The sequence below is a fragment of the Ictidomys tridecemlineatus genome, chromosome 2 (assembly GCF_052094955.1).
Source record: "Ictidomys tridecemlineatus isolate mIctTri1 chromosome 2, mIctTri1.hap1, whole genome shotgun sequence".
In the NCBI taxonomy this organism is placed as follows: domain Eukaryota; kingdom Metazoa; phylum Chordata; class Mammalia; order Rodentia; family Sciuridae; genus Ictidomys; species Ictidomys tridecemlineatus.
In genome coordinates, this window is record NC_135478.1 from 118,592,984 (window position 1) to 118,613,425 (window position 20,442).

Here is a 20,442-nt window from a genome sequence, read left to right on the forward strand (position 1 = left end):
CTCAGAACCTTCATATAAAATAACAGTATAGGGCTGGGGATGTGGCTCAAGCAGTAGCGCACTCGCCTGGCATGCGTGCAGCCTGGGTTCGATCCTCAGCACCACATACAAAGATGTTGTGTCCACCAAAAACTAAAAAATGAATATTAAAAAATTCTCATTCTCTCTCTCTTTCTCTCTCTCTCTCGCTTTAAAAAAAACAGTATAAACATTGTCATTCAGCCTCTCTAAGAATGATATATATATTCAAGGACATACATCTCAATGAATACATTAATTAAATATAATAAATACTAATATCGAATATACAAAAGTAAATGTAAGGAATATAATCAGGGAAACACTTAAGTGTTTCTCCAATTGTACAGTTCTACAAAGATAAAATAAGAGGCTGGGTATTGAATATTTATCATTAATAGCTCAAAATTTATAATCTCTTCAAAGAATACATTATAACAACCCAACCTATCAATCTAGAAAAGAATACCAAGAGCCATGTAACATACAGCTCTAACCATAGCTGAACACAAGAGGGCGTATGAGACTGGAAATTCTTCATACAGCCAAAGGCTCAATAATTCACAGCTCTTTTTTTTTTTTAATACCTTTATTTTATTCATTTATTTTTATGTGGTACTGAGGATCGAATCCAGTGCTTCACACATGTGAAGCAAGCGCTCTACCACTGAGCCACAATCCCACCCAATTTACAGCTCTTACTAATGCAGGGTCATGTGGATTGATAAAGGATTCTTCTTGCATGTACATGACACATAGTATACTAAAAATGTTTCCTTTTCTAAATATACTTTCCAGAAATCAAATCATTGCTTCCCTGAAAACCCAATTTCTTATCGAAATTAACTTTAAACTTAAATTTAATATTTTTATCATTAAGAAAAATTAAGGGGCTGGGGTTGTGGCTCAGTGGTAGAGTGTTCGCCTAGCACATGCAAGGCCCTGGGTTCAATCCTCAGCACCTCATAAAAAACAAATAAAATAAAGTATTGTGTCCAACTACAACTAAAAAATAAATATTTTTTTTAAAAAAGAAAATAAAAATTAAGAGGAGCTGGACATAGTAGTGCAGACTTGTAGTGCTAGCCACTTACTAGGCTGAGGCAAGATGATCACTTGAGCACAGGAATTTGAGAACAAAAAAAGTATACGCATATGTGTATATAGGTATGTATATATGTGTGTGTGTATCTTTGTTTATATATAAATATACACATATATATGTGTACATATATACATGTATCTGTATACAGATATATATACATACAAATTCACATACATAAATATATTACTTTGAGTCAGAAGTTCATATCACTTTTTAGTCTAAATTCTTCTGGAAATACCTCTACAGAAACTGGCCAACTCTTAAAATGTTTATTTTTTAATATCAGAGCTTAACCACTGAATGACTATAATTATAAAAAATGTCTTATAAGGAATAATTTCTGACTTTTAGAAATGTAAGTAAATGCATATCATAATAATATCAGCCATTTAATTCTTGAGCAGTGACTATTCTATCTTTATATTCTAAGAGTTGCCAACTGATCTCAAATGATAGATAAGAATTTTATTAGTTTACTCCCTCATAAAATAACAAGCCACCACCTAAAATTATATACTAGGATCATAAAATCTATTGGCTGAAGCATAATCCAAAATAATTCAGGAGTACAATCTACTTAATACAAGATTCACAGAATACTATGTACGTATACATGTACACACACACTCTTACACATATACATGCATACATAAGTTCCAAATGTGTACCTCTCTTCAGTTTTACATAGACCTAATACTGGCTGGACATGTAAAATTATCCTGAATGCCAACTCCTACTCGGTCATATTCTGCCTAACCCCTGCAGAGAAGAGGCATCTGGCATGAGGACTCCAGACAGACACACACAAAAAAACATTACTTATCCCTTCATATTATCAAGCTAAGGAAACAAAAGAAAGATGAACTGGCCGCTAGGAAGAATTTCTTTTCAAAAAGAGTCCCAACCATCAGCAAGGAGCTACATATTAGGTAGTGTTATAGTTTAGATATGAGCTGTCTCCCCAAATCTCCTGCTAATGCAGGAACATTCTGAAGTAAAAATGATTGGATTATGAGAGTTGTAATCTGATCAGTTAATCCTGATTTGAATGGATTGACTATGTAGTAACTGTTAGGCAGATGGGTTATGTCTAGAGGAGGGGTCACTGGTGGCACATCCGGTGGCCACTTCCTCCTCCCATTCTCACTCTGCTTTCTGACCCCACCAAGAACTAAGCAGCTTTCCTCTACTAGGTCCTTCCCCATGATGCGCTGCCTCAACTTGGACCCAGAGTAATGGAGTCTATGGAATGAAATCTCTGAAATAGTGAACCCCAAATAAACTTCCTCTAAGTTGTTCTTATCAGTTGCTTTGGGCACAGTGATGAAAAAAACTAACTAAAACAGGTAGTATGAGCAAAGACTTATACTCAAAAACAAAGAATTAGGAATACAACATTAGAATAATCAAAGGCAAAGGCACCAACCAAAGAAATAACCATTAGAAGCCAAAGAGTGCTCAAAACCAAGACAATCAAGAAAGTTACTTAAAATGTGGGCAGGTGGTACAGATCTGGTACCTCAATCTGACTATCTAGAGATTCCTTCTTGTAGGGTAAAATGGATCCTGGACCAGAAAGAAGGAGTATCCATAAAGAACATTACTGAAGAAGTCACTGAAATCTGAATGGGATCTGTGGATTAGATAGCAGTATTAAACCAATGTTAGAAGAAGTGATTTTGAGTGATAAGACATCATATCTGCAATTTAATCTCAAATGGTTACAAAAATAACAACAATAATAATTCAAGCAGAGAGACAATTATAGGACACACATAGTAAAATGTCAACAATTGCAGAATCTAGAGGAAAGGCATACAAAAGTCCTTGTACTAATCTTGCAATTTTTCCTCTACTTTCAATTTTTCCTTTTTTTTTTTTTTTTTTACCATGGTTTGAATTTAGGGGCACTTAACTACTGAGCCACATCCACAGCCCTTTTTTGTATTTTATTTAGAGACAGGGTCTCAATGAGTTGCTTAGCACTTCACTTAGTTGCTGAGGCTGGCCTTGAACTTGAGAACCTCCTACCTCAGCCTCCAGAGCCTCTGGGATTACAAGGGTGCACCACCACATCTGGCTCAAATTTTAAAAATGAAAAATATTTAAATAAAATTTTAAATGCTTTGACAATGAATATAGTACATTTTAGGAGAAATATCTAAATTGATAAGTGAAAGAAATTATTTCAAAATAAGTTAAAAACTAAAAAGATATAATACTTTCACAATTCAATGTAATACATTTCAAAAAATATCTAAACTAATAAACACATGAAGCATTCTAACTTTAGTTCTTCAAAGCCTCACCCGACTTTAATTAGCAAGAGATAATAACTTTCTTAAATTAAATTAAAAGGTACTCTTGCCAGAGAATTAAATGAAGGTAATAATGTAAACATCCTACAAAGTTATCTACAAGTAACTTTTAAAATATGATGTAAAAACAATGCTTTTGAGATCCTTCCTCAAAACTGAAACAGCATAATTAGTACTTCTGAAATAAGCCAATCTGTGTAACAAAAGAATCACTAAATTTAACCTTACTAAATTTTTCCAGTGGCTTTCAGTATTGCTATAACAACACAAACAAAATGAATGTTTCTGTTTTTGTATTAGTAATACTTCAATTTCCAAGATACTAATTTTATTTAAGTATACTGGTCATCTACCAATCTTATCACTTTAAAATACTTTTTGGAAAAACTATTTCTTTGCCAGCATTTCTGGAGTTTTTTGTAACTTCTAATCTGAAATGCTTTTTTTGAGACCACTGAGAAACATTTTTATTAAACAATTAGAAATCTCTAAGGTAGTTTCCTCTGTTTATTGAGACAGAAAGTGCTACCAAACTTTATAACAGGAGAAAAGACCAATGGAAACCTTTAAAAGTTATATGATCTAATGAATTTTAAATGTCACCCACAAAGCACATATCTGCATTTCAATCAATGCCATTGACAAGCATAAATGACAAAAAAATATGCAAACAAACTTTTACTTAATTTTAAACAATACATCCAAACTCTTTAGTGATAAATTCATACCATGTAGGAGCCAGAAGTCAAACTTGTTACTTATCGTATATTTATAATATGATCATTAGGACAGGTCATTCTTAATATGAATAATGACAAACAAACCTGAGCATGTAAATAATTGAACTGCTGTTTCCCGAATTTCCTTAATAGCAAGACTTCTCTTCTTGCCAGACTTCCTGAATCATTTCCTAGGACACAGAATCCATGTTAAAGCAGTTGTTTCTATCCCACAAAAGCTTGGTTTCCAAGGAGATACTGTGGACTCTCACATTACTTCAGGCTGACATTTATAAGAAAAATCCCTGTTGGTAAAATACTGTGACTCTCCTCTTAGATCAACAAAAGTAAAATAAATGTATAAGAAAATAAACAATGAGGAATAGGCTTAAGAAAGAATCACTTCAACAACAAATTGAAAAGCTACCAATCCAATGGTGGCAACTAAAAAACATAACTTTTGTTTGAATAACAAAGAAACAAAGACCACTTTGTGTCTTATATGTACTCAAAAAAAGACAGAAACCTTTCAACCACCTTCCACCTCATGGCTTATTATAGGATTCAGTAGAAGATAACAGCCTTCCCCAACAGGAGGACCCTTCTCCAGCCAAGGGTGCAAAAGTCACTGAGCCTTCCCCCCAACCCCCGACAGACCCTCCAAACAAGCCCTCATCTCTATAAATTTTCTCTTCTTTTTCAATAAAAAAAAATCAAAAAATATTAAACTGGTATATTTATAACATGAAATAGTATGTAACCATTAAAAATAATTAGGCACGTAAACTGACAAGAAATAAACACGCTGCAAATCCGACATCTTAAAAGTCTCCCTTTTCTTAAAAAAGTATGTAGGTGTATATATGTGGGTGTGTAAAGACATATTACAAAAGGTCTTAAAAAATACGTGTTATGGTTTCAATATGAGGTGGCCCCCAAAAGCTCTAGTTAACGAAGGAATGTTCAGAGATGAAGCAATTGGGATTATGAGAGTCCACCTTAGCCCAAATGAACTGACTGGGTGACAACTGCAGGCAGGTGGGGCATGGCTGGAGAGGTGGGTCACTGGGGGCATCCCCTGGAGGGGGCAAGTTCCCACTGGCCCTTTCCCCACATTTCCTCCACTGGGACCTTCCCCCATGATGTGCTGCCTTGCCCGGAGCAATAGAGTCGACCATTCAGACTGAGACCTCTAGAACGTGAGCCCCAAATACACTTTTCCTCCTCTAAGTTTTTCTTGTAGGACATCTCGGTCACAGGAATGCAAAAACTTATTAAAATCAATACTAAAACAGGTTAAAAGAGTTAACTTTAAAGACTAAAATGGATAAAATAAGAAGTAGTAGAAAACAGAGGAATATATTCTTATTTGAAAATATATTAAAAGTAACTTTGAATTCATTTTGTGACTGGAAAAATGTATATATTTAATTTATATATTAGCTCAAAAGACCTGAACATGGCTTCAAGTGCATACAAATCATAACTTTATCACAAAATCATTTATTTAAGCATATGAAATAATGGCCTATATTAATAAAAATAAATAATTTATTTTCAAAGACAAACTGGTAATAAAAATTGTTTTAAAGAAATTCATGACAAACTAGCTATTATGTAATTTAGCTTATGTTAGTGACAGGGTTCAGGACATGCTACTCCTAAATATGGCACTTGGGCAAATTAAAATTTTTTGATTTATATATGACAGTGGAATGCATTAAAATTCATATTATACATATAAAGCAAAATGGTGGAATGTCATGGACAACATTATCCAAAGTATATGTATGAAGACATGAATTGGTATGAATATACTTTGTATATAACCAGAGATATGAAAAATTGTGCAAATTAAATATTTTAAGATGAAGGAATCTGAGAAATCACAGGCACAAGAAGATTTCTCTGACAATCCTCTAAACCAAGTCATAAGGCCTTCTCTACTATGAGGAAAGGATTACCCTTACCTCCAAAGAAGGAGGGACAGTGAGAAAAATCCAAAAAAACAGACCTTAGCTAAATTTCCCCCAGTTTATTATCCTTAGCTCATAGACCCTTTATACTATCATGTCTTTCTATGGTTTTTTTTGTTTTGATACCCTTTATCAAACCTAGCATAAAAACACTGGGATTTAACCATTCATTTTATGAAGGCTCCCATATCATATAAAACTTATATTAAATAAATGTGTACACTTTTCTCTTGTTAGTCATCTTTTATTGTGGGTAGGGACCCTACAGAGAACTTGGGTAACAGGAAATATATTTTTCCTCTCCTACAATAGAATATAAAGTTCAATTCAATTTAACTGGATGTGTCACATTCTTACATATGAAAAATCCTCTTTCTTGATGATCATTCCAAAGGTCTACAAAAAGCTTCTAAATAACTAAATTTTTACCTCCTTAAAAACAAGAACAGAACTAACAAACCTGGCAAAAAGAGGAATTTGATTTCCAAAGTTGCCACTTTATATAACTTAAAATGTCCACTTTTCATGAAAAAAAAAATCGTACAAATATAAACAGGTAAATATGGCCCATACACTGGAGAAAAAAATAGTCACCAGAAACTGAAAAAATCAACATGTTAGACTTACTGGACAAATTAAATCAGGAGGCAGAGATGTAACTTAGTGACACAGCAGCTGCCTAGCACATATGAGTTTTATCAAGGAGAGCAAGGAGAGGAGGAGGAGAAGGAGAAAGAAAAAAAAATCAATCAGCCAAAATGTATACGTTCAAAGATCTAAATAGATAGATGTATATATATCTACAGATGTATATAGAGAGAGAACACTGAAGAAAACTGTAAGCATGATGTCTCACCAAATAGAAAATGTCAATAGAGATATAAATTATACATATTTTACAAGGAACAAAATAGGAATTATGATATTTTAAAAATATAATAACTGAAAATAAAAATTCACTAGAAGGGATCAATAAATTTCACTAGATAGAATGCTAAGCAAACTTTAAATAGGTAAATTTCTGAGAAACAAAAACAAAAAGTAGAATATCAAAAATAAACAGAAATTCAAGAGAACAGTATTAACACAATCAAGCTACCAACCTATGCATAACGGGGCTCTGCAAAGAAAAGAGAGTAAGAAAAGAGCAGAATATCTGAAGAAAAAAATACCCCAAAACTCCCTAATTTTCATCAAAAACATTATTCATCCAGTAAGCTCAATGAACTCCAGGTGGGATAAACTCAAATGGTCAAAAAAAAAAAAAAAAAAGAGAGAATTTTGAAAGCAGCAAGAGAGAGGCGACTCATCACATACACAAACAAACAAAAACCCTTATAATATTAACAGTTGACGTCTCATCAGAAACCAAAGGGTCCCTACTAAGATTTAAATACACGACAAGGCCACATCATGTACAACCACAAGAATAGGATCCTAATTAGAATAAGTTATACTTTATGTATGTATAATTTGCCAAAATACATTCTACTATCTTGTATAACTAAAAAGAACAAATTAAAAAAAAAAAAAAAAAAAACCTAAGGGTCCAAAACTCAAAGGAATGATGAATTCAAAGAACTGAAAAACAACAATTCTATATCCAACAAAACTATCCTTTAAAAATGAAGAAGGCGGGCGTGGTGGTGCATGCCTATCGTCCCAGCAGCTTGGGAGGCTGAGGAAGGATGATCGAGAGTTCAAAGCCAGCCTCAGCAACAGCAAGGCACAAAGCAACTCAGTGAGGCCCTGTCTATAAATAAAATACAAAATAGGGCTAGGGATGTGGCTCAGTGGTTGAGTGCTCCTGAGTTCAATCCTCAGTAACCGCCCCCCAAAAAAAGAAAAAGATTAAAAAAAATATTTATATGAAGAAGAGATTGCACAATGGTGTGATTCTACTTCAAGTTCAACCAGAGATGTGAAAAATTGTACTCCATTTGTGTAAAATGAATCGAAGAACATTCTGCTGTCATGTATAACCGATTAGAACAAATAAATTTTAAAAAATTTTAAATGAAGAAGAAATTGAGATGTTCCTAGGTAATAAAAACAACTATTTGGGACTGGGATTGTAGCTCAGCAGTAGAGTGCTTGCCTAGCATATATCCTCAGCACCACATAAAAGTAAATAAACAAAATAAAGGTGTTGTGTCCATCTACAACTAAAAAAAAATTTAAAAACAGTTTGTTGCTAGTATGGATGTTCTACAAGTAATATTAAAGGAAGTCTTTCAGGCTACACTGAAACACTAGAGAGTCACTTATATCCACATTAAGAAATAAAGAGGACCTGAAAAGGAAACTGCATAGATAAAAGATAATACAAATATGTTTAGTTTGAAGCTTTGTTTTTCCTCTTATCTGATTTAAAAGAAAATGTCATACCATAAAACTAAGTTGATGGACTCATAATGTATAAAATGTAATTTTTATGACAATAGTAGGACAAAGGAATATAGAAGGGAATAGTTATACTGGAGTAAAGTTTTTGTATACTATTTAAATTAAAATGATGTAAAGGAAGGAAGAATAGAGCTATATGGAATGTTTTTGCATACCATTTTAAAGTTATATAAATTCATACTACATTGTTTTAAAGTGAAACATTAGTTATAATCCCTAGGCAATCACCAAGAAAACTTAAAATGCATACAGTTGTTGGGCATGGTGGTGCACAACTATAATCTCAGCTACTTGGGAGACTGAAGCAGGAGGATCAAAAATTCAAGGCTAGTTTAAGCAACTTAGTGAGACCCTAACCCAAAATAAAAAGTAAAAAGGGCTGAGTGGTGTAGCTCAGTGGTAAAGGACTTGCCTTGCAAGTGAAAGGTTCTGGGTTCAATCCCTACCACTGAAAAATACACACACACACACACACACACACACAGAGAGAAAGAGAGAGAGAGAGAGAGAGAGAGAGAGAAACAATTGAAATGATATACTAGAAAATATCTATTTAATACAGAAGAAGGAAACAATGGAAGAACAGAGAGCCAGAGAAGCCATAAGATATACAGAAAACTAGAAAAATTGCAGGCATAAATCCATCTCATCATTAAATACAAATGGATTAAGCATTACAATCAAAAGAAAGAGATTAGCAAAAATGGTTTAAAAAACATGATGCAACTATATGGTGTCTACAAGATACTCATTTCAAAAACACAAATAAGTTGGAAAGAAAAATATGGCAAAAGACATACCATACAAAGTAGTAACAAAAAGAGAGCTGAAGTGGCTATATTAATATCAGACAAAATAGATTTTAAGACAAGAATTCTTACTAGAGACAAATAATATTTTGTAATGATGAAAGAATCAATCTTTCAGGGAAACATACATTTACAAAAACCTATGTACCCAACAACCCACCAAAAAATACATGAAGCAAAAACTTACAGAACTGAAGAGGGAAATAGAAAATTCAACAGTAATATCTAGAGACTTCAGAACTTCACTTCTAATGATAGGACAATTTATAATGTAAACAAAGAGAGCTGAGTGGACTGTCTTATTGATCTGGGCTTGTGGTCAACTAGAAGTTAGGTTCTATAATCTGGGACTATCTTATTCACATTTCTGGTATTGGTGTGCTGTTGGCCAGGGGAACAGCAGCAGCTGAGTCAGGTGTCTGTGATCATCCAGCAGGCCTTCCTGGGCTTCTTGGAAAAGGAAAAAAGAGATAAATATTCTAATACATGAAAGTCCTAAATGGGGACAAGGACCCTAGTGAAAGAACTCAAAATATCAAGAAGGTGACCTGGGCGGGGTGTAGTGGCATACACCTGTAATCTCAGGGACTTGGGAGGCTGAGGCAGGAGGAACATGAGTTCAAAACCAGCCTCAGCAATTTAGCAAGACTCTGAGTAACTTAGCAAGACCCTATCTCAAAATAAAAAACACACAAAGGGCTGATGATGTGGCTCAGTGGCTAAGCACCCCAATATCAAAAACAATCCGAGAAGGTGACCTGGTCCTGGTCCAGGGAGACAAGATGAGCTTGTTGGGAATCCACTGGTCATGAGGAACCTTAGGTCACTGAATGATATCAATTCTGCTTCTAATAATGACTAAGCAAGATCCTACTGGACTCACTCTCACACAGAAAACCACCATAAAATCTAGATGTGATTTTTTAGAAAAGCTCCCTGAATGCATCGGACAGTAAGGGGAGGGCACATTCTGGAGGAAGGAAGCCGTGAAGTGCATTCTCATTTTTTGCAAGGATCACATGCAGTCAGAGGAGGAGCAGTATGACGGGAGTACTGGTAGGGGGAAAAAAGTCTTTCTGGCCTGGGAAACCAAAACAGTGAAGTCCAGGAAACTACAGACTGACCAAGGAGATGAAAAAGTGAGAATGGGATCCCAAAAGGAAAAGAGAAAAAAAAAAATGATGATACTCAAGTCACATATGCATGGAACAATCCAAAGCACTTCAATAAACAACAAAGTATCTGAACTGAGATTGAGCTACCACTCAAAGATACAGTTCATAGTTCTATTCTAAGATAATCATCTGCCAAACAAATTGACCACAATCAAAAACTATGGAAAACCTTCTCAAGAGAAAAAAAAAATCAACTCTAAGAAGTATTCAAATAAGCCAACAAATGGCAGGAAAAGCAAAGAAAAGGGAAGACAAATTTAAAAAGAAATAATAAAACGGTAGCTGCAAAATCATTACCACCAATAATTACAGTCAGTGCTAGTGAACAAAAATTCCAAATAAATGGCATAAATTAACAAAATTTATTTAAGAAGTAAGATATAGCTATATGCTATCCAAAAGAGATGAATTTTGAATATAAGGTCACAGAGATTGAAAATACATGGATAAAAATGATCTACAGAGCTTGGGTTGTGATCCTCAGGACCATATAAAAATAAATAAATAAAATAAAGGTATTGTGTACAACTACAACTAAAAAATAAATATTTAAAAAAATGATCTAGAGGGGCTGGGGTCATAGCTCAGTGGTAGAGCACTTGGCTCGCACATGTGAGGCACTAGATTCTATCTTCAGCACCACATAAAAATAAATAAAATATTGTGTTCATCTACAATTAAAAAAAATTTTTTTAAATGATCTAGAGTAAAAGACAAAGAGTAAGTAGAAGAAGGCTGGAGTACTTAATATGAGACAAATAATTTTAAGACAAATATTACTACCAGAGAGAGATTCTTTATCATCATCTTTCATGAAAATAAAATGATCAATTTATCAAGACATAATAACATATGTATACATTAACAGTATGAACCTTGAAAATACAGAAGCAAGTCTAGAGTGGTGGTGCACACCTATAATCCATGCAACTCCGGAGGCTGAGGTAAGAGGATCACAAGTTCAAAGCCAGTCTCAGCAACTTAGTGAGGCCCTAAACAACTTAGTGAGACCCTGTCTCAAAATAAAAAATAAAAAGGGCCAGGCTCGGTGGCACACGCCTGTAATCCCAGTGGCTCAGGAAGCTGAGATAGGAGGATTGCAAGTTCAAAGCCAGCTTCAGCAACGGCAAGGCACTAGGCAACTAGGTGACACTCTATACGGCTGGGGATGCGGCCCAGTGGTCAAGTGCCCCTGAGTTCAATCCCTGGTAGTAATAATAATAATAATAATAAAATGAAAAATTAAAAAGGACTGGGGATGTGCTTCTGTTGTTAAATGCCCCTGGGTCCAATTCCTGGTACAAAAAAATAAGTAAGTGAATAAACAAATAAATGTAAACAAAAAACCCTATTTTAAAAAAGAAAATACATGAAGCAAAACTGACAGTATTGCTGTACATGGTTGGCATATCTGTAATCCCAGTAACTTGGAAGGCTGAGGCAAGAAGATCACAAGTTCAAGGACAGACTGGGTAATTTACTGAGACACTGTCTCAAAATAAAAAATAAAAAGGGCTGGGAATGTAGCTCAGTGGTAGGATGCCCAGTACCAGAAAAAAGTAAAATTAATAATATTAAGATGTTAAATAGAAAATTTCAAAATCTTAGTTGGAGACTTTAACTTTTTATTGCAGCAACTGACAGAATAACTAGGCAAATAAGTCAGCAAAGACAGAAGATATGAACATTAGCAATCATCTTAACTGATATCTGATATCTACAGGACTATATCTGACAACCATAAAATTTATATTCTTTTCAAGTACTATGGTAGACCCTCCAGTATAAACTATATGCTAGGCAATAAAACAAGCTTCAGTAAATTTAAAAGCACTCTTTATGATAGTTCATAAGGAAATTTTGATATTTCACAAAGGGTATGTTGTTTGAATGTAATGAAATCAAATTAGAAATCAGCAATAACAAAATAACTAAGAAAATACCAATATTTGGAGGTTAAACAGCATTTTTTTAAAAATACCAAGGATTGAACCCAGGGGATGCTTAATCACTAAGGCATGTCCCTAGCCCTTTTTTTTTTAATTTTGAGACAGGGCCCCACTAAGTTGCTGGGACTGGCTCTAAACTTGCAATCTTCCTGCCTGCCTCAGCCTCCTGAGCTGCTGCGATTATAGGCATGCACCACCATGCCCAGCTAAACAACAAATTTCTAAATAATCCATGGATCAAAAAGGTTCTTAGAATAAAAATCAGAAAATATTCTTAACTGAATTACAATGAAAATATTATGTTAAAACTTGTGGAATGGGTTGGGGACATAGCTATGTTGGTAAAGAATGCTTGCTTCACATGTACAAGACCCTGGGTTCAATCCCCAGCACCACACACACACACAAAAAAAAAATCTATTGGCCAAATTATATTGTTGTATTATGTGCTTGTATAATATGTAACAACAAATCCCATCATTACCTACAACAATATTCCAAAAAAAATTATGAAAAGAAAAAAATCTGGGAATAAATAAAAACAAAACATATGTAACCCTGAACTGTAAAAACTACACAATGAATAATAATAGAAGGCATAATAACATGTTCACAAATTGGAACACTCAAGAATGTTAAGATGGCAATTCTCTCCAAATTTATCTAAAATTTCAATACAATCATTTTAACTTCCCAGGATACTTTTTGAAGAAATTAAGTCTGCAACTTACATAGAAATGTGAAAACATAGAATACCAAATATAACTGAGAAAAAAAAATGAACAAGGTTACAATACCTGATGTTAGACTTTCTGTAAATCTGCAGTAACTAAGGCATCGTGGTTAGGGCATAAGAATAAATACATAGATCAATGGACTACAACAGAAAATTCAATAACAGCCTATAGGGTCAAATGACTGGATAGTCCCCAACTTACTTACAATGGTTTAACTTATGATTTTTCAACTTTCTAATGGTACAAAAGTGATATAAATTTGGTAGAAAACAAACTTGGAAATTTGAATTTTGATCTTGTCCCAGGCTTGCAGGAATGGGCTGGAGACATCTATGTGCACAAAATAAAGATCATGCAGTAGGATCATGCAGTAGGGTGCCATCTAATGAAGCTGAGCAGGGGCAGTACACCACAGTTCCTATCAGCACACAATCACAAGTGTCTAACCCTCTGCAGTGTGTTGTACAGTGTACAATACCTTATAGCATCCTAACAGTGTGGCTAGTGTTTTTTGATGTAGAAACTTAATAAATTACATTAGACAGTCAACATTCTATTATACAACAGGATTTAATGTTAGATAATTTTGTCCAACTTAGACCAATGTTTAAGTGTTAAGAGCACATTTAAGGGAGGGTAAGCTAATCTATGATATCTGGTAGATAGGTGTATTAAATACATTTTTGATTCATGCTGTTTTCAATCTAGGATGGGTTTATTGTGACATAGCCCTAGTGTAAGTCAAGAAGCATTTATGTGCCCAAAACAAAGATAACAAAGCAGGGCACAGTACACCCATAGTCCCAGCTACTTGAGAGTCTGACACGGATCACTTGAGCCCAGGAGTTTGAGAACAGCCTGGGCAACAAAATGAGAAAAAAAAGGAAAAAAAAAAAAAAAGTAACAACTCAAACCTTTCAGTATTCAAGAAAATATAGATAATTACAGTGATTTATTTAAAATATGAAATATCTCTGATTAAATAACATTCTGAAAACAAGTAGGTATGACAAAATAAAATTAATTAATTTTAAATTTAAGGAGAGAAACATGACCTCTGTACCCCATCCAAAACATCTGCCCAAAAAAGGACGTCAAACAATCCAAATAACTAGAAGGAATCCTAACAAGAGGGTGAGAGAAAAGATAAAATTCCAAACATACAGAAAAAGAATTAAACTTGGAAAGAGAAAGTATATTTCCAAAGCATTAAAAAGGAATCCAGTCACCAGCATACAAGCTAAATGAAGTCATTCATTCCACATTTTGCTAAAGTACAGATTATTTTACTAATACCTGTACTGAATCAATAAATATTACACTGAACTAAAAGATTTCACAAAAGATTCTGTGAAATTCAATAAACTTCTACCTTTGGCCATTTGGGATTGAGAAGCCGGGCTTTGATTGCATCATCCAGTGCCTTGTCATACTGCTGGATTTTCATGTAGGCTGCAGATCTATTGCTGTATAAAATGCAGTTCTGAGGGTCAACAGCCAGGGCTTCATTGTACAGGACAATAGCTGTGTGGAAATCGCCATCGTGACAAGCCTGGTTACTCTGACGAACTTTCTCAACAAATTCAGCTTTGCTCAGTACTGGTTCATCAGGACTTCTCCGGCCAATAGTCTTAGCACCAAAAAGAGAAATCTACAAAGAAATTGTCAAACACAGTTCAGATAATCCAGTCAGGTTCCTTGTTTGAACCTAAATAAAACAAGGATATTCTTCCCCATCTGCTTTACATTATATTTGACTTTTGTCCCCTGAAATATAGTAAACTTTCCATGAAGCAGCCAACACAGTGCCTTGAATACATACATACATTTGTATAACAGTTATATACATTCATATTTGTATAAATATTTGTACAAATTTATTGACTGACAGGATGGAGGAATGAATGGGTGAATGAATGAATAAATAAATGCATGCAAAAAAAATACTGAAGTTTTCCTTAGCAATTTAAAGTTAACTAGGGAAAAACCAAAATAAAAACATACATAGACAACATGATTTCAACATGTTAAGATCGTTCTACTTCAAAAAATAATGAAAGCATAAAATCAAAATACTAACAATGCTAAGCTGTTACTTACTTGATGTAACATTATGGAGCATTTTTTACTTTTTTTTTTTTTTTAAAGAGAGAGAGAGTTTTTTTAATGTTTACTTTTTAGTTCTCGGCAGACACAACATCTTTGTTTGTATGTGGTGCTGAGGATCGAACCTGGGCTGCACACATGCTAGGCAAGCACGCTACTGCTTGAACCACATCCCCAGCCCATTTTTTTTACTTTCTTAAATTTTCTTTCCTATCCAAATGTAAGCGACGAGTACCCGCAAGTTTTAAAAAAATTAAAGTATCTTAATGTTCGATTCAATCTTTTTGGACTGGCAAATTTGGTAACTGAATTTGACTACTACCATGAAATTTCAACATCAGATTAGGGAGACCACACACAAAAAAATTCAGCTGTGAAGTATATCCTGCAATCTGAGATCTGTTTTTCAAAATCCCTAAATTTTCTGTGATTTGATAACAGTGACCTTAAAACCAAAGAGAGTGAATGAGTCAAGTTTTAATTCATTTTTAAAACTGCACTAAGTTTAAAGAGAAAAAATTTAACACAATAGTATCAGGAGAGATATTTCATAATTCTAAGCAAACCTAACCTAAGCAAAATTTTTTTTAAAAAAAGTATAATTTTCTACCCCATGTCTTCATTTAAGACCAAGTTCAATACTGTCCTTCAAAAGAGGATGAATCTGGGGCTGGGGGTTGTGGCTCAGTGGTGGAGCGCCTGCCTAGCACATGTGAGGCACGGGGTTCAATCCTCAGTACCAAACAATACATAAATAAAAGAAAGGTATTGTGTCCCTCTAAGTGTGTGATAGTGTGTGTGTGTAAATTTAAAAAGAGGATGAATCTGATTTGATGCAGTACGCCAATGTATACAACATAACAGATTCCTCACCAAAATGTCTATACTAAAAAGAACAATTTCCACAAAGACAGATCTAATCTACATTTGTGACCATTGTTCTTCTCTTCATAAGGATAGTATATCCTAGACTTTCAGTATAATTCAAAATGCTAAAATATTCTAGAAGTTTCAAATATCTGTGTTTAAGGTATATCCTTCAACTTCCTCACACTGGAAGTAGCTAATCAATGATGTATTATTAAAGGTTTTTTAAAAATAATGATCATGAAACATATGTTTGAAAGTGAATGAACTATGTAATGTTTACTAAACAATCAGGATTTTCCTAAATAGTTTTGATTTTTAATTATTTTATCCCATCGTCAAATCAATGTACAAGACATTGAATACATGTAAGACTGATTTTACTTGGAAAATACAATCATCATGACTCTGCTTAACGCTAGAATTAGCCACAAGTTGTAGAAATAAATTCTATTTCTGGGTCTCTAAAAAATAACTAGCAAGAGGTCATGAAGATTTTCCTCTATGTTTTCTTCTAGGAGTTTTAGGGTTGAAAGCCTTAGTCTAAATCATCAATCATTTGAGTTGATTTTTTGTTTTGTGTTTATTTTGGTTTTGATACAGGGGATTGAACCCAGGGCTGCTTTATTACTGAGCTACATCCCCAGTCCTTTCAATTTTTTTATTTTTGATCTTGCTAAGTTGCTGAGGGCTCACCAAGTTACTGAGGCTGACCTTGATCTTGCCATCCTCCTGCCTCAGCCTCCCAAATCACTGGGATTATAGACAAATCCCTATATCCATCTTGAATTGATTTTTGTACATGGTGTAAGATAAGGATTCAATTTCTCTTTCTTCTTTTTTGCCTGTGGATATCCAGTTTTCCCAGCACCATTTATTGTAGACTATCCTTTCCCCATTGTGTATGAATGTAAAATAAATTGTTATAACTATGGTTTATATGAGCCTTATGATAATCACAAAGCAAAAACCTACAGTAGGTATACAAAAGTTAAAGGCATCAAAGCATATTAAAGAAAATCATCAAATCACAAAAGCAATAAAATAAATTTTTAAAAAAAATCACAAAAGCAGATAGTGAGAGGAAGAAAAGAACAAAAGATCTTAAAAAGGGCAAGAAAACAACTAACAATACCAATTTCTTTATCTAACAATAATTATTTTTTATGTCAATGCATTAAATTTTCAAATCAAAACACAGAGTTGTTGAGCAAGTAAAAAGACCAAATCCAACTGTAGGCTGCCCACAAGAGACTCACTTCAGCTTTAAATACAGACTGAAAAGTAAAGGCAGAGAAAAAGATATTCCACACAAATGAAAAACAAAAGACAGCAGTGACTGCTATACAGACAGCAGCAATCATAGTTGTGGCTCAGTGGTAGAGCATTAGCCTAGCATGTGGGAGGCCCTGGGTTTGACCCTTGGCACCACATAAAAATAAATAAAATTAAGGTAACGTGTCCAACTACAACTAAAAAATAAATATTTTTTAAAAATTTTTAATTTAAAAAAAAAAAAAACAGGCCAGGTGCAGTGGTAGTCCTAGTTACTCAAGAGGCCAAGGCAGGAGCAGGAGGACAGCTTGAGCCCAAGAGTCTAGACCAGCCTAGCAGGGCCCTATCAAAAAACATTTTTTAAAGCCAGGTGCAGTGGCATACACCTGTGATCCCATTGACTTGTAAGGTTAAGGCAGGAAAATCTCAAGTTCAAGGCCAGCTTGAGGAACTTGGCAAGACCTTTAAAATAAAAAATAAAAGGGGCTGGGAATATAGCTCAGTGAAAGAGCAACCCTGGGTTCAATCCCCACAAGATAAAAAAGAGAGAAAGATGACATGTACAAATTTCACTAGAGAATTGACCACGGAATAAAGAATTCAATGTACCTTACTAAACTAAAATATATAATACCAGAAATTAAAAACTATATGAATAGATTTAGATTTAGCAAGATTTTATGCAACAGGATTAATAAAGTAGAAGACAAGTCCATAGAAAATACCCAAACTGAACCACAGAAAATAAAAAGAGAGTAAGATGAGCATATTAAAGACATAAGTAACATGCTCAAGAAAGAGGTGTAATACACACATGACTGAAATTCTGGAAAGAACGGAGAGACAAGGGAGTAGAACACTGTTTGAGTATCTTTTTTTAATGTTTTTATTAGTGCATATTAAGGTTATACATAATGGAGTTCATTTTGGCATAATACATGCATAAACTTTGAATAACTTGTGACCAAAAATTTTCTAAAACTGATGAAAGACAACAACTTTAAAGCAATATTGAACACATTGCTTTAAGAATTTCATCCAACCCCAAGATAACACAAAGAAAATCACCACTGCACATGTCATAGTCAAACTGCTAAAACACAAAAATAGAGAAAATATAAAAGCTGGGGGAGATGCATTTCCTTCAAAAAGCTATAAGCTGTGTACTCAACAGAAAAGATGAAAACTGAAACAGGACCTAACCTAAAATTCTATACCCAGAGAAAATATTTTTCAAAAATGAAGGTGAACTAGGGACACTTACACATTGTTGGTAGGATACACAATGGTGCAACTGCTGTGGAAACCACCTTGGCAAGTCCTCAAAAGATAAAAGTTATCTTATGACCCATTAAGTGTACTCCAGGACATCTACTGAAATGAACTGAAAATATAAAAACATAAAAACTAGTAGCCAGGTGCGGTGGCGCATGCTTATAATCCCAGCAGTTCGGGAAGCAGAAGCAGGAGAATTGCAAATTCAAAGATGGTCTCGGCAACTCAGCAACTCAGCGAAGACCTTGTCTCTAAATAAAATGTTTAAAAAGGGCTAGGGATGTGGCTCAGTGGTTAAATGCCCCTGGGTTCAATCCCTAGTACCAAAAAAAAAAAAAAACTAGTACACAAATGTTGAGGGACATTACTTATAACAGTCAAAAAGTGAAAACAATCCAAATGTCCATCAACTGATGAATAAACAAAATGTGACAAAACCATACAATGGAATATTAAATCAACCACAAAAAATGAAATACCAATATATATTTCAACATGTAACCCTGTAAATGTCAATGTGAAGTGGAAGAAGCTCTAGACACAAAGTATGCAGGACTGCACATATTCTATGATTCTCTTTGCGTTAAATATTCATAATAAACAAACCCACAGAGACAGAAGGCAGATTAGTAGTTGCCAGGGGTTAGCAAAAGGGAGAAATGGGGGCCCTGGGATTGTAGCTCAATGGTGGAACGCTTGCCTAGCACACATAAGGCACTAGGTTCAATCCTCACCACCACTATAAAAAATAAATAAAATAAAGATATTATGTCCACCTACAACTAAAAAAAATTTTTTTTTTTAAATATTTATTTTTTAGTTTTAGGGGGACACAACATCTTTATTTTATTTTATGTGGTGCTGAGAATCTAACCCAGTGCCTCACGCGTGCTAGGCAAGCGCGCCAACACTTGAGCCACATCCCAAGGCCCTAAAAAAAAATTTTAAAAAGGCAGGGGAGGAATGGGGAATGACTCCTAATGGCACAGAATTTCTTTTGAGAGTAAGCCAATGTTTTGGAATTAGATAATAGTGATTGCTGTATATCACTGTGACTACACTAAAAACCACTGAACTGTACACTTTAACATGGGTGCATTTTGTGATATGTGAAATATATCTCAATTTTAAAAATAAAAGTAAAACAAAATTTGATGAATCAAAAACGGGAATTAACAGCAGGCCTACATTAAAAGAAATATTAAGGGCTGGGGATGTGGCTCAAGTGGTAGCGCGCTGGCCTGGCATGCGTGCAGCCCAGGTTCCATCCTCAGCACCACATACAAACAAAAATGTTGTGTCCGCCGATAACTAAAAAATAAATATTAAAAGATTCTCTCTCTCTCTCATTCTCTCTTTAAAAAAAAAAGAAATATTAAAATAAACAATGAAAGAAAACTATCCCAGAGAGAAACATGGAAATGCAAGAGAGAATGATTAACACTAGAAAGAATAAATAAAAATGAATATCATATATGCAAAATAATAACTGTAATGTGAAGCTTAAAATATTTATAGCACAATAAGTAGGAGGTGGGAAATAGAGCTAAAGTTCTATATGGTTTCTCAAGCCTTAATATATACAATCCTCACTTGAGGATTGTGTTAAAAGGCAGATTCAGATTCAACACATTCATAGTGGGGCATGAGACTCTGCATTTCATAAAGTCTTGATGATGTAGATGGGCTAGACTATATGCCACATTT

General features: G+C 34.3%; 1 protein-coding gene across 3 annotated transcripts in view; it reads right to left on the bottom strand.

Annotated features, from left to right (window-relative positions):
- The window catches only part of Ttc28 (tetratricopeptide repeat domain 28), a 593,457-nt gene that overhangs the window by 548,380 nt on the left and 24,635 nt on the right, over positions 1-20,442 (bottom strand). For 2 of the 3 annotated variants that reach the window (XM_078039657.1, XM_021733755.3), the window contains exon 2: positions 14,585-14,863. The exons of the other annotated variant lie outside the window; for it this stretch is intronic. In XM_078039657.1, the coding sequence (XP_077895783.1) occupies positions 14,585-14,863 (279 nt within the window). The remainder of the gene's footprint in view (positions 1-14,584; positions 14,864-20,442) is intronic. 3 annotated transcript variants of the gene reach the window in all.